Genomic DNA, 23,243 nt, shown 5'->3' with positions numbered 1-23,243 from the left:
TTACAAATAACAAGTTGTTTTTCATTGCTGTATCATTGCCAGTTTGATTGAAATACATCATCACACATGATGGTCGAAAACTACTTTTGCACCAAGCACCACATACTAGGCTGAACCATCTATTACACAATTGTAAGATAAGCAAACTCTTCAATAAAATGTCTTTAAACAACTCTCCACAAATGAAAAGAAAATGTAGCCGATCAATATGCATTATAATCCAATAATTTGGTGGCAAGAAGAATAATTAAAAAAAAAAAAAAAAAAACTTCTTACCTACCTATACATCATGACCCTTTCAAGGTCAAGTCAACTCAACTAGCTTTTTGCTACTCCGGTATTTTGAACCAAAATGATAAATGCATGAAGAAAACAAGAATTCCTTGTAGAATGGGAAAAATCCTTTCCCTCACTCATTTGAGACAAGAAAACCTTAACAGCCTATACAAATTCTGACAGATATTTATGTGACTGAAGTTAGAAGATGAGATCCCCATATGCTTTTTTGGTGGGGAGAGGGTAACAAAGCCATGTCAATGAACATCACTACTTCTTCACGTATGTGAGATATGGATCTTGAGCAATGGTCAATACATCTGGTCTCTCAGCCTGGTTATATGTCAGACACCGCCGTATAAATTCCTGACAAATTTGTACATGCAGTAGAGATAATTGTCAGGTTTCAGTGATATTTGTAGGCAGTAAGTAGAGGTATTTTGGATTTGGTTCCTATAAACTGTGAGGAGTTTTATTCAGAGAAAACAGTGCGAAATTATATTTCTTGATTGGAAATCAACAGTGAGACTTCTACTTCATAGTTTGTTTCCTTCTTCAACAGTTGAGATTATAATTACTTTATAGTTTGTTACTTAGAGAATAATACAATGCCTAAGAAATATTATTATGGTTCTGCTGAGTGCTGATGATAATTAGAAATATAAATTTTTAAATGAAAAAATATCTTGCACTACCAATACTTTCTCATTGCTGCAAATTACTTTCAACTATCAAACCATTAACATTTTAATGGCATTGTGATACCAAGGAGAGAATTTGCACATTCAGATGAATTGTCAAGGCTAATTGCGACTGCACATAGAATAAAGTTGAATTTTCATGCAATAATATAACCTAAAACAGGTGAAGATTGTCCACAGAATAATATAAATAAATGAACGATGGCCAAAGAACAATAAGCTACGGGCAGTACTTATCATAAAAGGTCTCAACCTACCTTTGCCTCATTAGAAACAGTAGGTCTTGAGGGAAATTCAACCTTGCGTGCCTTAATAATTGTGTCTTCACGAAGTATTCTCTCTTGTGTTTGGTCATGTCCGAAAGGACGTCTGCCGAATAGCATTTGATAAAACAAAATACCAGCAGACCAGACATCAACCTGTTTTCCACAAGTCAGAAATGTTATGTGAATATCAAGTAAGATAATTATCCAACACTTGTTTGCACAATACCGACATCACGAAACTTATGTTAAAACGAAATATCCATTGACCAAAATGACTGACAAATTGAGATTCATAAATCATAACACAAAAAAAATGATCCATGCATCCACGACTAAAAAAAAATTAATGACCTTGGATGATATAAGAGGCGTCTTGCTGAGCTCAAAGCATTCAGGAGGCAAATACCTGCAAATCAAAAATGAAAGAAAGGCAAAAAGAAGTTTATTAAAGCAAATGTTGAAAGAAGTTTAAAACCAACAAGTTTGGAACACTTCAAAATTTGAAATCCTACAACAATGATCTTCATCACTTACCAATACGTTCCAGCCCCCTGGGATGTAAGTTCCATACCCTGGGATCCCACGTCATTCTCCACAATCTTGCTGAGACCAAAATCAGTCACTTTGGCAATACCAAGCTCATCAAACAAAACATTTCCGGGCTTTAAATCATAATGGATAATCTTCAGTGCTCTTTTATTCATGTAAATAAGGCCTTGGAAAATCTGAACTAAAATGACTCTAGCCTCCTTCTCAGGCAATATAGGTGTTGCTTTAAGAACAGCATCAAGATCTTTCCCTGGTAGAACAGAGGAGGATCAAATGAAGGAGCAGTAGACAAAACAAGAAATCAAACATACAATATTTATAAGCATGTTTGGATAAACAAATTCATCAAGCACTTATAATGTGTTTATCATTTAAGTGCTATCTAAAAGTTATTTCTATAATAAAAGATAAAATCAAATCAAAAAGTTTTCATATAAGCTATAAGTTGTTTTCATAAGTTGTTCTGGAGAGCTTATGGAAATAAGCTGAAAACAGCTTATTAACATGTCATAGGTTGTATTCATAAGCTCTCTCAAACAGTCTCACAAAGTGCAAGCTCAAATAACTCAATCCAAACAGACCCATAGTCTATAACAAAAGTAAACATAACAATTATCTTCATAAAACATATGAGGTGTATATACCGCTGCAATACTCTAGAACAGTGCAGAATGTATTTGGATCAATCTCAAAGATGTCCCATAAACGAACAATATGACGATGGACCAAGGTCTTGTGAATATTATACTCCCGAATTGCATGCCTTATGTAACTTTGCTTCTTCTCTTCACTCCATTGAGCATTTAAACCATGAAGCTTGCATGCAACATATCTATGCTCTACCAAATCAAAAGCCTGCTGGAAATTTTTTACTTCAAATCACTGCAAAAAGGTATTTATTTACATTTGCCAATAAAAGGCAAAGGAACTCTCTAGGATTCTGGTTTTAGTAACTCAACCTTGTATAATATTCGCTAAATTAATATAAATACGATAAAATGATTAATATTGTACAGTAAAGTTTAGACCTTGTACACCTCGCTGAATCCTCCCTTTCCAAGAAGGTTTAGAAGGGCGTAACGATGGTTTAGAATCTGAAAATTGTTGAACCGTGAACCATCTTCATCCCGAATGCGTTTCATTTCACGAATTAGTCTTCCCTTCTCTAGTTCGTAGCGGTCCCTCTCTCGCAAAACAATTTCTTCTTCCTGAAAATTGTTGAGTCAGTAGAAGTATAAAGAGGAAATAGAATAAGCGGAGAAGTAGCAACTTACCCGTTTAATGCTGGCTAGTCGAGACTTATAGATTTCCTCGTGAATGAGAATATCTTCCAGCAATCCAGCCTCTGCATCTATTCCATCACCCTTATCTTCAGGCATGGAAAAGGGCCAAGAAAAACAAAATCCAAACCATTAGAAAGTGAGCAGAATAATGTGATACAAGATAGCATAGCAGTATCTCATAGCCTGAAACAGATATTTATTGTATCGATTAGCCATCTTAAGGAGCATATTCATGATTTATAATAATATCGTATAAATAAGTAAATAGTGAAGGTTTATTATGATCCAAGGTATATGTTAGTTATAATGACAATTGGTACAAACTACGAATGAAGGGAAAGGGAAAGGAAAAGCGGAAAAGGACAGTCACTCGTTCAGTCCACTTAACCCTTCTTCCCCAGATTGTTAACAGAAAAAAGGAAACTGAGTGGTACCAGATTGTTTTTTCTTGAATAACTTGCGCTGGCGCTCAATTGCCTCCTTTGTTTCGAGTAGTTGTTTCTGTAAATATCAAGAGATAAAGTAATTCATGTTATTACTAATGCAAACTACTGATATATGCAATGGCTCCAATTGAAAATAAAAAAACCACCACAGAAAAGTTATAGAAGCATTCACAAAATATACCACAAGCTAATGCCTAATAGTACCGGAAAGGAAAACAAGTAGAAGTTCGAAGACACCATCCTTAAAATTGTATTTTGAATAGGAATCTCATCTTGAATCCCAATATATTATGAAGAAATTGTCCCAAAGAGGGTAAGACATCTACGATCATACTTACAAATACCATTGGTGCATAATAAATTCAATAAATAAATATGAAGGGAAAGAAAGAGGTTAGACATACAAGCTGGGCATTCAGATCCTTTAACGCCTGACCATCTTCCCAGGTCTCAGATAAGACAGTTCCAGCTCTAAAATTCATATAATAAACCAATAAGAAAACCTAAATAAAAATATTATAAAAACGTATTTGTCACAATGCTCTACCTATACCTGATTACACCAACATTTCCGAGTCTCAATGAGTCCTGTCGTACTTTTAGTCTTGCTTCTTGTCTCTCAGCCTTTGAAACTGATATCAGCAAATCGGATATTATTTTTGTTCTCTACAAAATTCAAGGACTGGATGTTAATATGCCGGCTTAACTTAATTTTTATAAGTGACACGTGCAATGCTCCTTAACTTATTTTGGAGTAAGAGAACGATAACCTCTTTAAAATTTCTAGTTCATCTTTGTTATAGAAGATTCGTGTGCATGCACAATTGAATCCATCACTTCATTATATTTTAAATAACATGTATACCAATAGGAGTTTTGTGTCTTGAGAGAATCGAGAAGGAAAAGTTTAACCACAATTAAAAGATGAAAATAATCAAACCTTAGGTTTCATTTGCTCCTCAAGATCTTTCAATTCCTTCAGTTCCTACATGTGCCAAAATCAAACATTAGAAGAAGAACAGAAAACCATCACATTAATTGCAACACCGTCAATTCTATTACCTTTAATACGTATTTACAATTCATAAAAGCATAATTACAGTTCACTATAAATTCAATTAGCAAATGGTATCAAAAGAATGCAGTTTGAATAACACAGTTCGGTTGTTTCACTGCCATTTTTGTCAGGTCGTAGAACGGACTTGGTTTGGAATATGAGTTACAATACCAACTGCCCAGTTGCACCTTCTATAAGAAATACAGTGTAAATTATTGTCATTTTTTAGTTTGGGCCTTAAATTTTGTTGAATCTGAGAATTATATATGCCGTGTATGATTCATTATTAGTGACAAATTAAGTTCCATTGAGTAAAATTTGGGCGAAAATTCTATTGTAATTATTTTCTTTCATTTATAGGTGTATGTTTTTGAAACTATTTATCAATTGTCATGATATCTTATGATTTGATACAATTCAAGATTCAGAAAACATCCTTCTGATTCACATCTCTTGTTGCAATAGGACAAGTAGAGTGCATCTGTTTTGGATTTTTTCCAAAAAAAATCTATTTTTTCCTTTAAAAAAATCACTTTTTTCATTTTTAAGTGTTTGTTTAGGATTTTTAGAAAAATCATTTTATCAAAAACATCTATTTTGATCATAAAATGAAAAGCTATTAGGATTAGCTTTTCTCAAAATCTATTTTTTTCAACAACAAGGAGGTAACACATGTACAAGTTAAAACTCATTTTTTAGAAAAAATGGATTTTTATGGGTAGTAAACAAACAAAATTAACTTTAGATTTTTTTTAAAATCTCTAGATTCTTTTAACATAAAATCTATTTTTTTTTTAAAGCTGAAACAAACGCACCCTTATTCATATACCTTTTCTAACTGTGGACAAATATTCTGATGCTGAGAGGCTTCTTGCTTTGCTTTACGCAAGTCTTCCTCCAACACAACAACTTTTGCACGTAAAGATGCAATCTCCTCCTAATTTAATACAAAGATGAAATAAAATAAGAAAATGAAAGTTAATGAAGTTAAAGTACCAGCAATGTCATTGAGATATGTTGGGGAAAGGGACAATTTAAAGAGATCATATCATAATTCTAATCATATACTCCCTCCGTCCCATAATATAAGCAAAAAAAACACATTTTCTTCGTCCCAAAATATAAGCAAAAAAGACAAACTTTTATCTTTTCCATGATTTTTTTTGTCTATTCTCATAAAAATTAAATGCAAATTACATTCAATTTTCTCTGTCTTTCATTTTTTCCATAAACAATAGCCAATGAAAATTGTTTTTACATCTTCCTATAAAACTTTTTCCAAAAAAAACACAAAAAACTATACTCCAAATTCTTATGTTTTAGTTTTCTTATAATTTGGGACGGAGGGAGTACATATAAAGCCACCCATTCTTCTACTTGCCTTAAAACTTGCACGTGGAACTCAAAAATATAAAAGACATATACCTCTAATGAAGCACCATTATCATTACGAAACGGATCTTTGAGTCTACCATCCTGCAAACAAAAATATGAGTTCTGTAACGAACAATCAAGGAGTGTGACATAAATGATCAATCCATAAAATTTATTGCTTAAAGAACCAAATATTTGATGGGAAGTAACTTTACGACATACATTCTCATTCTGACCATTTGAAGCCGAAACTGTCGAAGAAGAAATTTGTGTTCTGGTCTGATCATTAAATTTGGAACCACGGCCTCTGCTTGAACCAGAACTCCCTCTTCCACGACCAGATTTCTTTCTATTTGCATCAACATTATTTTTTGTCTCCAAACTAGTTTGTCTTCCTTCAGTAACAACCTGATATAGTGATAGTTATTCAGTTGGAATGGAAACAACTACGACACCAAATTGAGACAGAGTACCACTTCTTACAATTGTTGAAGTCATCAAAATACTAGTAACAGAAGATGGCAACTACATAGTATTTAGAAGTAAGCCAAGCACAAACAATTTATCTGACGCATTGCCGTATTTTCAATGAGACACGGCTATTCTATTACTACTATAGCAAAGAGTATATAGAGAGCCACCATATAAAAACAAACCTCAGCACGTTCAAAAACATCATCGTTATCTTCGTGAGGTTTTAAGCGCTTACGTGTGTTGGCTTGAATCAAGAAATCCGCACCATTCTGGAATAGAAAGAAATATGAAGATAAGGGCAATCTATCAATTTAGTCCATCAAAAGAACACATTCGACCATTTACATTTTCCAGATAATCAACAACTCAAAATAAATTATCTTGTCAACAGAATAACACCAACAATGAAAACACAAAAATACCGAATGCGTTTATAATATCAAAAACCATAAACAGATAAATAATGAGGATAAACAAAGAGTAAACAGTCATTTTGGTCCTCAAATGAGCAAGACCGTATCGCTAAAGTCCTTGACTGTATCAAATTTATACAAACATCCATAAATGTGTCTCAACTCTCGATTAATGGTCGATACATTCAATGACCATATTCACAAACAAAAGACATGTTTGAGGATCAAAATGCCAAACGAAAGATATATTTGAGGATTTTTTGCAATTGTAATTTTGAAAATTCAAGGACGGTGTAAAACGCCCAACACATTCATGGACCCAGATGGCTATTTACTCAATAAACAATCAGTCAACCAACAAAACGAAACAAACAAAAATTGCTACAAAAAGCTACTAGATCAGCGTTGAAAATCTCTATCACTACAAGCAACTGAGCAACAAATATAACAAAAAGAGACCTCATAAATGCATACACTCAAAGTACCAAACCTATCTCGCAGATAAAAAGGGATAAAACTTACATCAGAATCAGAATCACTTGTTAACATATCTAGCTCTATCATATTCTAAATGCAAAAAAAAAAAAAATCACGCATTTGTATCATATATCACTCCTCCCACCCGCACTACGTATTCGAGCTTCATAGTGGACAGCACATTCAAGGACTTAACTTATTAACAAACGACACTTCAAAGAATCAAACCAACTAACGAAATATATATTTGGAGATGTTTTTCTAATTTTGATACATTCAAACGAAGATTGTAGTAACAGTGTCTTCCACATTCAGAACCCAAATGACTACTCGATGAACAATCAGTCAACCAACAAAACAACAATAGACAAAAATTTCCAATCAGAATTGAAAATCCCTATCACTACAAATAAATGAGCAATAAATACAACAAAAATAACCCTCAAACCACCAAACCTTGCAGATAAAAAGGGAAAATAAAATATTGGGTTAGGGTGAGCTTGTAGTATGAGGGACTGAATATCTTCCATACGAACTCATTGAAAATACGACGATATGTTCCAGGAAATCCATAACGGAAAAAAACACTATTTTTTTATCGATATCTTATTTATATAATATAATATAATGAGTAAATAAAAATGACAAGATATATTCTGTATATAATGGAAAAATGTGGCTATCTTATTGTTACAGAATCCATTTGAACAGTTAGAACTTGACCCGATTTTAGTTTTAGATGGGGTCCATTTTTCATTTGAGCTATAAATATATTTTCATTAATAAATTGTCATTATCATCAGAATCACTTGTTAACATATCTAGCTCTTACGTCCTTCAAAAAAATAAAAATATCTAGCTCTTACGTGTCCTAGAGTTCAAAAATTTCACGTATTTGTATCGTATCACATCCCCACCTGCATTACGTATTCGAGCTTCATAGTGGACAACATCTCAAGGACCTAACTTACTAACAAAAGACACATTTGACGATCAAACCGCCTAACGAAAGACATATTTAAGGATTTTTTTGTAATTGTAATTTTGAAAATGTAAGGAGAGTGCAACAACGTTCGACATATTCATGGACCCAAATGGCTATTTAATCGATAAACAATCAGTCAACCAACAAAACAAATCAGCATTGAAAACCCCAATCACTACAAGCAAATAAGCAATAAATAAAACAAAAATAATCCTCATAAATGTACAATGTACACATCATCAGAATCACTTGTTAACATATATAGCTCGTAACGTATCCTAAATTAAAAAATAAATAAAAAATCACGTGTTTTTATCGTATGACATCCCCACCCCACCCACATATTCGAGCTTCACAGTGGACAACACATTCAAGGACCTAGCTGACTAACAAAAACACTTATGAGAATCAAACTGACTAACGAAATATATATTTGGGGATGTTTTCTACTTTTGATACATTCAAATACGGTAGCGACGGCATCTGACACATTCAAGAACCCAGATAACTATTTACTCGTTAAACAATCAAATAAAAACTTCCACAGCCTGCTACTAAATCAGCATTGAAAATCCCTATCATTTATCAAATAAGCAACAAATATAACAGAATCGCTTACATCATAAACACTCATCTAGCAGATAAAAATGTATAAAACTTACATCATCATCAGAATCACTTGAACTACAAGGCTCAACCATTTCTTCAGCTGCTACTCCACTGAATTTCCCAGCAGAAGAAACAGAAGGCCAACCCTGTTGCTGAGAAGCAGTTGAAGAACCTTTTCCTACCATTCGAGCTTCCAACTTGGCAATCTTTGTAGGCAGAGACTGATCCGATTGATTCGAAGAATTCGAAGAAAAATGCACTAGCATATCATCCGACATTGTTGCTTCTGTAACTGCAAACTGTTTTTCACAAACAGAAAAAATCATTCAAACCATAATCACAATAACCTCGTAAAATTCAACCCTTTTGAGAAAAAATCGTTTCTTTAATGAAAAAAAAACGAGTTTTGAGGTGAATTTGGTCTTACCCATTCGTGATCAAAGAGAAAAAGGTGTAATTTTTTTAGCGACCCACGTAAAGAAAATTAGGGTTTTGTGGAATTTATGAAATGGGAAAATCGTAGAATCAGTTGAAGAAATGAAAGGGTCAAAAAATTTATGATGTGTGTGTTGATTTTGTGAAGGAAAGTGAAAAAAATAGGAAAATTTTGGGTAAAAAAAATCAAAGAATTAATTGATTTTGTGGAGAGAGAGAGGGGGTCTAGGGTTTGTTAAGAGTGGTGGAATCAAAAGCTTGGGAGGGAAGATTGATTTGATTAAGAGTGGTGAGAGAATGAAGCATCACTGCAAAACAAGGAAGTAATAGAGGTTTTGAAATTGTGTGACTAGTTTTTTCTTTTGTGAAATTGCTATGGGTTGATTTGTTTTTAGGAAAGTGATTTCTAAGGGTCAAAATAGGAAATAATTGGTGGTTATGCGTGTTTAGATCTGTTTTGGAAAGCTAAGAGACTAATGGCTTGATACTTTTGATCTTGAATGAAAATATTGGATTTAGGGTAGAATATGGACCGTTTAATTAGATACATTTCTCCTTTAAAAAAAAAAATTAGATACATTTTGATTATGTGTTTTTAAATTCATTTTACAAAGGTAAAGTACTAATCGCTTGATACTTTGATTGAAGATCAAACGATTGAAATTGTGCGATGGATCGATTAAGTGTAAACAATCTAGGTATGAAAAATGTTTCTTAAAAAAAAAATTAGGTATGTGAAAAGATCGAGAAGAATAATAAATAATATTTGTACCAAAAAAAAAAAAAAAAAAGAATAATAAATAATAAAAAAAAATGTATTTGTCCAAAAAATTGTGTGGGTCTGTGTGTATGTTTGTTACATTTTTTTTTTTTTAAGGAGTGTATGTTTGTTACATTGTAATGTGAGATTGGTACTTCTTAAATATGTATTTTCATGAGTATAAGTCATACTTTCGCTTGTCATATTTATAAATAACCATTTATTTTTTATATTCATTAAATAATTGATGTATCTAAATTATATTATAGTTCAGCGATATCAATTACTCAATTAATCTAAAGAAAAAATATATATTTCCTTATAATGTGACTGGATAAAGTATGTTTGATGGCAATGAGCCTATAAATTGGATCCGTTAAACTTGAGAAATTGAGAATGAACTCAGTGAATTAGTACATATACAAAAAATGGTGTGAACATGCCGTTATAGAAATGGAAGGAAAAACAAAAGTAAACGGTCATTTTGGTTTCTAAATATATGTATTATCTCGTTGTCATAATGAATTAATGATCACTAACTTGTGAAAACATTAAAAAAAGTCTCTGACTCTAAATCTGCTAGCCATTTTGGTCCCTAACGTTAAATTTTGACATTTTTCACAAAATAACTGGATTGGCATTTCTTTGGAGACATGTAAGTTGTGGCAACAATGATTAAAATGAAATAACATCATTCATCTCTTTCAACAACTACATTCATATCATCTTCCTCAATCCAACCCATAAAAATAATCATCTTTTCTGGATTAAATTGAGGAAGATGAGATGAATGATGCTGTTGAAAAGATGAAGAGTGTATAACCAAATAAAAGAAAGAGATAAAGAGTGTTCTTTCATGTCATCTATGCAGCTTAATTGTTTTTTCGGATTAAGTTTTATGTCCCTTTAGTTTTTATACTATTTTAATTTTAATGTACCTAAGTGTTGTAGATCATTCTCCACCTCATTTGCTTAAAAACAATGAGATTTTGAAATGACTTGTTCATTATTCCTGTCTTACCGCTATCAACTCAATTCCTATTCAATTTTAAATTTAAATTCTTATCTACACCATATTTATAAGAAATTTGAAAACTAACTAACTATTTTAATTGAACTTCATATTTTTAAATACAAATTAAAAAAAGATTTAAATTGAATACTGAGAATTAAATTAAAATTATGATAAATTAAATATACAATGAAACACGAAAAAAAAATAGACGCGCACATGAGTGTCTATCGATATAAACTTACAATTCAACGGTCAATTTTAAAAAATATGCATCGAGTAAAACGATATTGAACGGTGTAACATTACATCAGTGTAATTTGATCCCTCCTCATGTGTATATATGTATCTTCTATATTGTATATAAAGAAAATAGAGGATTTGATTTTGGGCTAACTTTTTCACATCCAATTATATCCTTAAATAAATTTTTCTATAAAAAGGTTTTATAGTTGGTGTCATTCAAAAATATAAGAATTTATATTATATTTGATATATTGTTTTTTTCATTGAAAAAGATAATTATAATTTGCTACAGTATGAAAGTGCAAAACATCTATACCTCTATTATATTCAAAATCAAAATAATTTTCATCAAAATCAAATTTCACAAAATATATTGTTCGTAATTTATACCCATTAGCGCAAGAAAAAGATCAGATAGGTGGGCATAGAGTACACTTCTTAACGCTAGTTATGCATAAATAGAATACTTTATGTTGGACTAACGTTTTCACTTTCAATTACATCCTTAGACAATTTTGACTATATAATGTTATTTTGTTGGTGTCATTCAAAAAATAAGAATTTATATTATATTTGTCATATTTTTTGTATAATTGAAAGAGATCATTATAATTTATTACAATAATGCTATATTTTTTTTTTATAATAATGCTATATATTTTTTAGAAGAGTAATGTTATATTGTTAGCAGTCATTCAAAAGATAAGCAGAAACTACGTTCTGTTGAAAGATATTTCCTCCGTCCCTTAATAGATAACCTAGTTGACAATATACATTATTGACTTGATATACTTTGACCATATTTTTCTACTAATTCACAAAGATAAATAATATCATGTAAGATGTTGTTGGATTCGTCTCGATGAATATTTTTAAAATATTAAACTTTTATAAAAAAAAATTAGTAGAGAATTGAAGATATCAAAGATAAAACATATGCATTGGTACGTGTGTCAGAGTCAACTAGATCATCTATTGAGGGACGGAGGGAGTAACAAATGACATAAATGAGTAAACATTATACATAGATAATAGAAGGTTGCTTTTGTTGAAGCAACATCCACTTTTAATGTTTTAAGGATTACAAAGATATTTAATTAATTTCATCTTGTTATCTACTACTCAAATTTATGAGAAATGTTTCATTAAAAAAGCTCTCAAGAACGATCTTGGAACATTGCATCTCTCTCCATGGCATTCACGAAAAAGGACAGGAATGGACTTTATTTTAATAGATTTGCATCATTGAGATCAAAATATTAATCACATTCTATTGTCTCACCAAAAGAAGAATAATCATATGAAAAAGAAATACTACTTATAGGGTTTAAAAGAAGTTTTGACCCACTAAGGAAAAAGTGATCCATCTCATGAAATATCTAAGTGACATAAACATGAGATCATGCTATGACATCATCATTACACTTCCCTACCAGTAGCACTTGGGTGTCATAGTTTTTTGATACCATTGGTATCATAGGTAACTTTGTGTCTATCTCTCTCTTAACAACTCATTATCTATCATCTAAATAATTTATTTTAATCATTCTCTTTTATCTAAAATGAACTTATGTCATCAATAACACCAAAAACTATGGCACCCAGATATTTCCCTTCGCTACAGAGCATGCTGCACTTCTACAACTTGCAATCACACACGTGAACTTCCTCTTTGTGTTAGCTGGAAATTTCAGAAAGTTCTGGAAACATTTTGCATGTGCAAATTTATGCTTTCTTGCCAAGCATCAACTTGGAGGGCAAATGTCATTCAAATTAAAGCACAAACATATATTTTATGAAGGGGCCAACAGGTCTCTAAGCTTCTAAAAATAAAGCAAGACTTTGAAAACAAAAAACAAGAGTTTGCAAATCAAAGTAATCATCTCTCAAGTGAAATCAATATTCTCTCACAAGCTCTTCAAAAAAACAAATGAGTTCTTGCTATCTCATTATATTTTGGATCATAATCTTTTGAATTAGTTTTTCATCTTAAATCTCAAACATGTGTTAACAAATCGTGGTCCAACAAAAAAAACCTTCATACAAATTGTATTTTAATTCTTAAGTCTATTTTTTATAATAGTTTGAGAAAGAATTGCAGAAGTTTATTGAGATTGATAATACAGGGTGTAATGAACTGATCAAGTGTGATAAAAAAAAACATCCAGTGTTAGTCAAAAATTTATGTCAGCAAGATACTATAGTGGATAATCTCACACAAGGTGTGGGGACTAGAAGTAGCCGGCTTTGATGAACCAGTATAAATCTCATGTGTTATTCTTTCTTCCTTTTCTTTTAATATTAACTTTACACTAAACACACACTCTATCACAATAATAATTAACATAATTAATCTATCCAAATTATTCTAGTCCTGATTAAACACAACCAAATTATCCATAGTACTTTGGTCCTAATGTTGTTTTATCATTTTATATTACTAACTGTTTCCAGAACATTCTGGTCCAAGATAAGACAATTGCTTAATACAAACTCACGCCTAAACTAACATTTAATATTGTTTAATCATTCTACTTTTTATTCTTGTCTAATCATTCTCCAAAATATTCTGGTTGTTTGTTAAAACAGTCTTTACACTTAATCATTATCTCATTTTGCTTATATATTAATTATATAATCATTCTCCAAAACATTATGTCCATGATAAAACAATTGATTTTAGTCTAATCTTATTATACTAACACTTACCAAGAACCTTCTTGACTATACAAAATTGTTAAAAGTTTCATGACCAATTTTTAAAGGGTCACAATTCAAACTCCCTTTTCTTGTGACGTTTATTGCTGCTTCAACTTTCATTTTACATAATATACTCCCTCAAGTCACAATTATATGCAAAAATTAACTTTTCAGATTCATTGAATAACTAATGTATTTGCTCTAAATACTGGACCAGATACATTGATTATCGAATGAATCTAAAAGGTTGTTTTTTGCATATAAATATGATCGGAGAGAGTAGTATTTAGGATGCAGCTTCACGGATAGAGAAATGAGTCAACAACTCGAGGAACATAAAAGCTGTTATCAGACATCGTTTTCTCATATGATTAGGAAGCAACACTTATACGGACACAAGCCTAAATAAAAATGATTTATACACACACATCAAGATATGTATTGTTTATTTATTTAAAAAATATGCTATGTTTAATTTCTTTTTCTTTTACTTTAGGGAAATGATAATTTTCATGAATACCAGTTAAGGAATCAAATATAATATTATTTTATTGTAAGTTGTGCGGTCAATTCCTTACATGCTTGAAAAGGTGCAATTTTTCAATTTTTTTTTTTTGTGGGTTTTATTAACAAGTGGCATGGAGATACTGCTTAGCATAACTCATAGGGTTGTGGCCAAGTAAGAATCGGAAGTGATTAGGATATGTTTTGCATTTTTTAAATATTTTTTTAGCCTCGCTTCATTTTCTATGCACATCATGATTATAGGAACAAATGATATATATGTTTGAACTATATGTTGATGCACTTTGTGTTCCAATATATTTGGTTTTGAGCAGAGGAATGATATATTTGTATAATTATTTGTGACAACTTTCTTTTTTTTTTTATTGGTTAAAAAAAATAGAAAGAGAAAAGAAAAAATATATAACATGAAAAAATAAATAAAACGGTTCTACGTTATTATTTCTCTTTTAAGAATAATAGTAAATTCAATGGCAAATGATATACGGTGCCTCTATAGGTTGTTGATATGCATAACATTATGCTTGTAAAACCAAAAACATATATTTTTTTAAATTTCTAAAGTAAGTTCCAATCTAATTTGATTGAACCTATTCTCAAATCTCTCACTCGATAATATATAGGGCAAGTTTAAATTTGACTCAACTTTACCAAAACAACTTCAATAAAATCAATTACCTCAAAAAAAAAAACTTCGATAAAATCAAGAAAAACAATCAATATTCAGTAAAATTAAAAATAAAATAGAAAATTAAGTTGCAATTCTTCCGATCGGGAGAGAGTTTGCTTTATAAATTACTGTCTGAGAACCATCAAACTAGCATTTACCAAGCTCCACAATTGTTTCTGTTCTTAAATTAAAGCACATAAATTCATCATCTTCTTTGGTAAAAACTATGTTACCATTCTTCCCTACTCCGATAGGATGTTCTACATAAGGCATGGGTCCAACAGTCATGAGTTTGATCCATGATTTCTTCCCACCAACCTCACCCAAAATTGATATGTGAAAAGTTGTTGTCTTCTTATAATTTGTGATCCAAGTGATGGATTCATTTAATACCATCAACGCTTTGGACAACAATGTAAAAACAAAACAATCATCTATGTTTGAGATTATGGGTGTTGTAATGAACGTCTAGTTACTTACATCAAATGACACCAAATATACTTTGTCATTTGCTTCATTCCTACCCCACTAGTGAGACATTCCATCAAGGTATAAATAGACGCCGACTCAGGAATTAATACTATGTGGCATATTAACATCAAGTTTTCTCCAAGAGTTGCTTCTTAGGCTATATATATCCCAACATGATTCGTAAGATGCACCTTTCGGCACATTGTGTCATACTTTATCAAATGTTGACTGTCCCACAAATGATATTTGTCGAATCAGCTTATAATCATTTTTAACACGATCATAACCGAATCCATGAATATCAAAAACAGGGGTGCGATATGGAGTTTTATAACCAAAAGGGTTGCGAGGAATGACCTTGATTTCCTCAATAGTTAGGTTGCATAATAAAACTCTTCCATAATTTTTACGAGAATCTTTATATAGAGACATAGAACATCATTAATACTAGCAGGACCAAAAATGTAAAAACCAGGATGAGGGTCATCCTCATTGAATGGATTTGGCCATTTCAATTTGACCTTCTTCTCAAATCTCTCACCCGACATGGAATACAACATAAAATTAAATGGATGATTAACATCATACGACATAACATTAGGAGAGATGTTTCATCATAACAAGAATTCTTATTAAATAAGAAATTGTTGCTGAACATGCTCATAAATTGAGGGTTTTCAAGCAATTGAGACCATGATTTGCATACATATTCAAATCGTTTCAAAGATTTGAGAGGCAGTTTTGATAAAATGGAGAAGGCAATGTCATCGTGAATATGGTTCCTAACCTTTTCATTAGTCATGTCCACTGATTTCTCCATCTTTGACTTCGACGAACTTATCAACGGCAAATGATTGAAGAGATGCTACTGAAGCAAACAACTCTCCAGCCTTGTCGGTGTAAAAAGGAAATCTGCATACAAACAATCAATTATAACAAAACTTTAATTCTCTGAAACTTAAAACAAATAAATTACAATTTATTTTTGTTAAAAAAACAAGGGTAAGTTACAAAATATAAAACACGGATGATAAAATAATCGCAAAATAAAAAATTTATAATTTAGTGCACTGGATGTACAAATAAAATCAAAATTCTAAAAACTCATTATGGTGTTTACTTTCAAAATATATAACTCGTAAACGATGTATTGTCTCTCATAGCGATGCAATAGAACTATTAGCATAGCAAAGATACAAAAATACATATTTGATAGGCCAATAGAATCATACAAACTCACCTTTACTTAGAAAAATCCCCTGACCTAATCTTCTGTACGACGGAATAGACAATAGTAACTATTGCTATGTTGAAAGGTTTGTATGGGTCTTTCAAGTATGACTTTTAATATAATGCTACAGTGTATGGCAGAATTGAAGGTCAATCCGAATTTAATATGATTAAAAGGGAGGTATTAACTTTTAATAAACTTTGAGGTAAAGTTTAGTCAGATAAAAATAAACATGGTTTCTCATAGTTTTGTTGGAGCAACCAATTCTTACTTTAGTCACAATATCTATGATTATGTTCCTCTTTGTATTAACTTTTTATTGATTAACGAAATGAGTTAAATAAGATTAAAGGGAGGAACTCAAATTGATACCTTACAAAAGGTCGAGATATTCAATGAAATTCTCATTTTCACTAGTTTATTAAAAGATATATACTACAAGATGTGTTTTTTTTAACGGTAAAGTTTATTAATAATCAAGTCATTGCATGAGACAAACATAAACCAACATAAGAAAAACAACATAGTAAAGGATGTCGTATATAAGCGGAACACCCAAATGAAAATTCATACACTACATAAAAACATCAATGAAGTCACCACTCAACAACCGAATGTTAGAGTTTTATTTTACTTTTACTAATCAATATATCAACCAAAAACTAAATTTTATTTCCTTCAAAAAATGCCGACCTATGGAATTTTTTTTTCCAGCTCCTCGTTATGGCAACCAATAAAAATTTGACGGACAACCATGTTGTCGTGTACAATTTTTGAGGTCGATTCCATTTCTCTCGTGACAAAGACGGATTTCTAGCAATTCAGAAGTCCAAAATGTAGTTTCATTGCTGCAAATAAGTTGAGGTGTAAAGCCAACACTTTTTTCTATTGCTTCAAGGGTATATGCTAGAGGCCTAATACCATAGCGTCCAAGATCATCTGTAAGATTGCGACTTCCCCAATTATATAATGCAACCGAGAAGTATTGATGTATATCAAATGTTGGATAGGAACATAGACCGTGTTTTTTCCATTGATTTGACCAAAGAGTATAATCAGGTCCAAATAAACTAGGCCAAGCATTTAAAAGGGCATTCCACAAATCTTCAATCTGGTGAAAGTAAAAAAACATACTCAGGTGATAAAATTATGGAGGTGTAAATTAGTTGTATACAGCTTTTTTAATTTTGGACAAAAAAAACTTCATATAAAACATGTCATATCATCATATTTTAGACCTAATATTTGATAGGAAATCAAAACTGTCAAATTTTAAAATAAGGATATATATTAATTCTGCAAAATAATAAAAATATGAAGAAAAACTACAATCAATTATCCGTAAAAGAAAAAGAAAAAAAACTAACTTTGGATTGCTCCAATAGTGGGTTTTCTCGGCAAAGTAGTGGATCCGTTGTGTTTTGTATTCTCACCGGCCAGAGCCCCCAAATCTTGAAATTATTGACTAGATCGATTGCATTGTCCTAGTCGACAAAAGGCTGGAGGCCATCGATACACCATCACGAAGTAGTCAAATGACGATATTGCGGCATTGAAGAAAAGGAAAAGGAGAGCTAAACTAATAATTATTTTCATTTTCATTTGAAGAAGAAAATATTCAGTTTGATTTGTGAAGAAAGAAGAAAAGGAGAGTTATTAAAAGTTACAAAAACAACACATTTAGTTTTATAAAAGCTTTTGTTATTTATCACAAACAATTTTATAAAAATTACAAAAATAACTCAATAGAGAGATTTACTAAAAACCAATGCACATGTAAACACTCAATGGAGAGAGATTTACTAACAATTTGGAGTCAAATCAAAATGAAAAGTGAAGTAAAAAAATAACTAAAACCAATCATTCATGCAAATATGACGAAATAATAATATCTCGTACATTTAAGCATTTTCCTTTGCACAAAATTGAATTCTTATGCGGTTATTGATTTCACGCATTTGTATGATTGAATCAAGTTTAGACTGTTTATATTTCAAAAAGATTTTAAGTTTCTTTAAAAATAAATTTTATCCTTTGCGGTTGTAATTTAAAAATGAATTTAATTTATATACATCATTAGTGTAAAAATATTTTATATTATCAGTTTTGATCTTCCCATAAGTAGTGGGAATAGTTTGATCTAATATGGTTGCTAATAGGGTATAATAAGACTTATGCTTAGTTTTTTCATAAGTAGTGGGAATAGTTTTGATCTAGTTGAAAAAACTAAGCATAAATCTTATTCAGTCACCTTTTTGTTGCTAATAGGGTTTTTACCTTGTAATTTGGAATGAGATGAGAATGAAAATAGTAAGAGATTAAGAGGATAATACCCAAAATATGTGCACTCGTTGGAATTGAAATGTTAGAGTAATATCAAGAGTTTTGTAACTCATTGGAAATCCTAAATTGCAAAAAAGTAAATAAATTTGGTATTAAAATTTTGAAGGAACCAAAAATTTATTAATATAATGGAGTATGTATAGTTACACACTATGGCAGGTCTAGTAGGCTTTTCTATAAATCTTAGCCTGGCCTATTTAAATTAACGAACTTTTTAAAAAGTTTGAGCCTAATTAACCTATCTAATAAACAAGCAAGGTCGAGTCGTGTCATAGCTCCCCGAGAGACGCCTATTCCCACCCCTACCTAAAACGGTTATACACAAAGATCCTACACTGAGCAAAAGCTCAATCTCAAAGGAGGCTAAAACATATACTTGCCCAATAAACCCTTTACCAAGCAGAATCCGAATTCTGCAAGGAACCAATTGCAACACACATGTATCTTCATTACAATATACTCATATCCTACGTCTCAAGGGTCAAAAGCTCAGGATTCCTTAGAATCCATAACGCATTCGACCAAGCTTGACAACTTTGGACGGTTACGAACCCGCCACCCATAACAACTTATCAATGACTGTATAAAAAGGGACCTTAAGGCTTTGTTTGGGAGTTTGGAGGGGGAGGGGAGGGTTTTGGAAAAAAAATAAAGAGCAAGTGGAAGAAATAAAAAGACATTGGAAGGAGAGGGCTTTGGAGGTTAATTTTTTATTCATAATAAAAAATTCCCCTCATTTGGAGGAACTCAAAAATTGTATTGGGGGAGGGTTTTTGGGGGGTTATGGAGGGTTTATATGAATTTTTCAAATTCAATCTATGTTGTTATAATATTTTTAAAATTAAAAGTATATTAATATAAGTATTAGTTTATCCTTGTCAAAAAAAAAATAAGTACTAGTTTATTATTCTCTAAAAAACTGTTCTTTAAAAAAAATGTGAATTTTTTGTCCATTTTTCTATATATTTCCAACCCTCCCCTCCCTTCCCCTCCGAGCTCCCAAACAAAGCTTAAATCATGTCTGGTGTTCACATTCTCTATCCTAAAAACCTCCCAGTCTTTGCTCACTTACTGGCTTGAGAGTAAAGTGCTTGCAGGTATTCCCAACTTGCCATCAACATTGTTGTTCCTCGTCGGACGTTGTTCTTGTGATCAAAACATATCAGTGAAATCGTACGTGGGAAACTAGTTTTCCCCGTCTCTTCCCTCAAAAGATTAATACTTCTCTTAATAAAATAATATTTTACTTTGTCTCTTTTTTATTGTGGATGTTTAAATTTTATTTAGTGAGTAACAAGAGTGCAATAGACCAACTAATCTGTGGCATGTTTGGATGAAACACTTTTAAGAAAAATACAAACAATGCACTCTAAAAAACTTGTGCGCTCTAAAATTTTTGTGGGACTCACATAATGATTTATCAACACATAGTTGACTTACTTTCTCTCCCATGGTTGACTGCAGCAGCTTTATACACAGGACATGACATTGGCAAAACTCATAGAACAAAAGAATCTCATTCATAAACTCCAATCACTTAGTGGTTTGTTTCTTTCCTTGTATTTTCCTATCAGATGTTTCACAAAAATTTAAAGAGCCTCATTTTGTTGTTGTCAGGCTCTTTCTGTTAATACCGTTAGGGTTAGTCGTCCACTTATGGCATTGTCTATATTATCTTTAGGGTTGGTTTACACTTTTGTGTGGTTATTGGATCATGTTTTTATTCCCCAATCATTTGTATTTCTTTTTTACTTAATCTACTTTTTCTTTCTACTTAATTGTGGCGATAATGCTTTTGTTAGTTGAGTCTCGTAGACAATGTTTTTCTTCTAGATCAAGTAAATGTAGCAAATATGTACAAAATCATCCCGGAAATATCATGAAGCGACAATAGCCGTGAGATATTACATTTGTAGAAAACTTTTACTTTACAACAAACGAGTGGTCATACATGAACACCCTTAGGTGGACATACCACTCTTGTACCACCCCATCATGAGCGGTCATACAAAAATTGATCTAAACTTCTACTTTTCTTTGTTGTAGTAGACCAGGCCAAAGAAGTAACACAAATGTTCACGAAAATTGTGAAAGAAAATTAAGATGATATTTTCTATGATTATTTTTTTTTCTCACAATAAAAGATGATTTTATTAATGATTTAAAACGTTATTACAGATAATATATGTTTTTTTTATTGGTTGTCTCATGGTCTTCTTGTGAGCATTTAATTTGCTTACTCGCATTATATATGTGAACAAAAGTTACTTCAAATTGTTTTTTTACTAAAAATGGACCTAACTTCTTTGTAAAAGATCAATTTAGGTTGACCAAAATAAGAAAAACGTACTGTACACAACAATAATTAATACTTGAAGTTACTATGCTTGTCCTCATATATTTAGCCAGTACTCTCATCATTTTTGTCCACAACACAACCTTTCCCATTTAAGAATGTAGAATATTTTTATTAGTTTTGCAACATTTTTGAGTGATAAAGGTTTCCAATTTCTGGTCCAAGTTGTCCACATTGAACATTGACTGACCCATGTGCATGGATCGGAATAAGAAACATTCCACCTACTAGAGTTGATGAGAGGAACAAAGGTGCAATGTGTCAAGAATGACAATATAGAGAGTTATGTTAAAATTATGCCAGGCTTGAATGTGAATGAGTTAATTATTTCATTATCAAACATTAGTGGTTCATGAAAAATTGATCCATCTATTAATCGAACATGGAAAAAAATATATGACATTGTTGTAATATGAATCGTAATACTATATATAACTTGAATCACTAAAACTCTAATTCACTCATAAATATATTAAAATATAGTTGTTCTATAGTTGCAGAGGTGATCGAGCTGAGTGAACAAAGACCGACCGTGTTCATTGTTTTTAAGTTTGGTTTCTTTAGTTTTCTGTTACTAGTTATTTTAACAATGATATTATTTGTTTAGTCTATTTTAGCATTTGTGTTTCCCATTTCATCATTTGATATAAAATTGTTTTTGTTTCGGTATCTTAGTGGAGCAGAAATTTTCGTTAATAGCATGGATGTGAATCAAGTTTTGTACACTATATAAACACCTATGACAACATGCTGATATAGAAAAAAATTAGTGGACCCCACCCACTCTATTCAAATCTCTTCTTTTTGAAAAAGACAGGTAGACACCATTTTTCATACATCTCATGTGTCATAGGTATTTTAGTAATTTCACATCACCTTCATATCTTCTTTCAATGATTTTGCCACATGTCACAATTATGTATGTATGTGTCAAAGGGTGTATGTCATATAAGATGATCCATGTATAAGAGCTTTTTTTTCTCCCCTCTCTCATTCTTGTTGTATCTTGGAGGATGAAAATGTGGGACCAACCCAACATGTAGAATGGAGGATGGGGTGGGGTGTCTAAATATAGGATTATACTTAGATACTCACATACCTAAATACGAATCTTTTAGGTACACTCACAAAATATAAACTCCACATCATATTCTTTTAATTATTTCAAAAGTAATAATAAAGTTAACTTTATATTTTACTTTTATGTGAGTATGTTTAAATTTTTGTCAATTGTCTTGTAACTATGGAAGACTTGGCTCCTAAATATAATCATCAGAGTGATATAATACATTAAACATACATATAGGTTAAATTCCTCCAAATATCACAATAATTTATTTATTTATTTTTAAAAGAGAACATGATAGTCTAAAACTTGCATTGAATTAGGTTATTCGCGTCGATTATGAAATTTTTATAATATGAAGAATAGAGAATCAGATTATTCATGTCGATTATGAATTGTTTACAATATGAAGAATAGAGAACAAAGTAACAAACTCTTCCACGTTGACCGTCAAAAAAGAATACCAACTAAGGCTTTGTTTGGGAGTTGGGTTTTGGAGGGGAAGGGAGGGGAAGGAA

The 23,243-nt window shown here is 31.4% G+C and overlaps 1 protein-coding gene across 1 annotated transcript; it reads right to left on the bottom strand.

Annotated features, from left to right (window-relative positions):
- LOC11429840 (serine/threonine-protein kinase TOUSLED) lies at positions 1–9,782 on the bottom strand. Its single transcript, XM_003616965.4, has 17 exons — positions 9,338–9,782; positions 8,964–9,209; positions 6,609–6,695; positions 6,175–6,360; positions 6,004–6,054; positions 5,408–5,515; positions 4,462–4,506; positions 4,075–4,187; positions 3,926–3,992; positions 3,510–3,576; positions 3,067–3,161; positions 2,821–3,000; positions 2,437–2,647; positions 1,778–2,042; positions 1,595–1,649; positions 1,235–1,396; positions 1–642 (listed from the first exon to the last, which is right to left on the bottom strand). The coding sequence occupies exons 2-17, from the start codon at positions 9,186–9,188 to the stop codon at positions 547–549; spliced, it is 2,013 nt and encodes a 670-aa protein (XP_003617013.1). The 5' UTR covers positions 9,189–9,209; positions 9,338–9,782; the 3' UTR covers positions 1–546.
- Between the last annotated feature and the right edge of the window lie 13,461 nt (positions 9,783–23,243).

This window comes from Medicago truncatula, chromosome 5 (genome assembly GCF_003473485.1).
Source record: "Medicago truncatula cultivar Jemalong A17 chromosome 5, MtrunA17r5.0-ANR, whole genome shotgun sequence".
Lineage (NCBI taxonomy): Eukaryota > Viridiplantae > Streptophyta > Magnoliopsida > Fabales > Fabaceae > Medicago > Medicago truncatula.
Note: the sequence above shows the minus strand (reverse complement) of the source record. Positions and strands in the feature narration are given on the sequence as shown.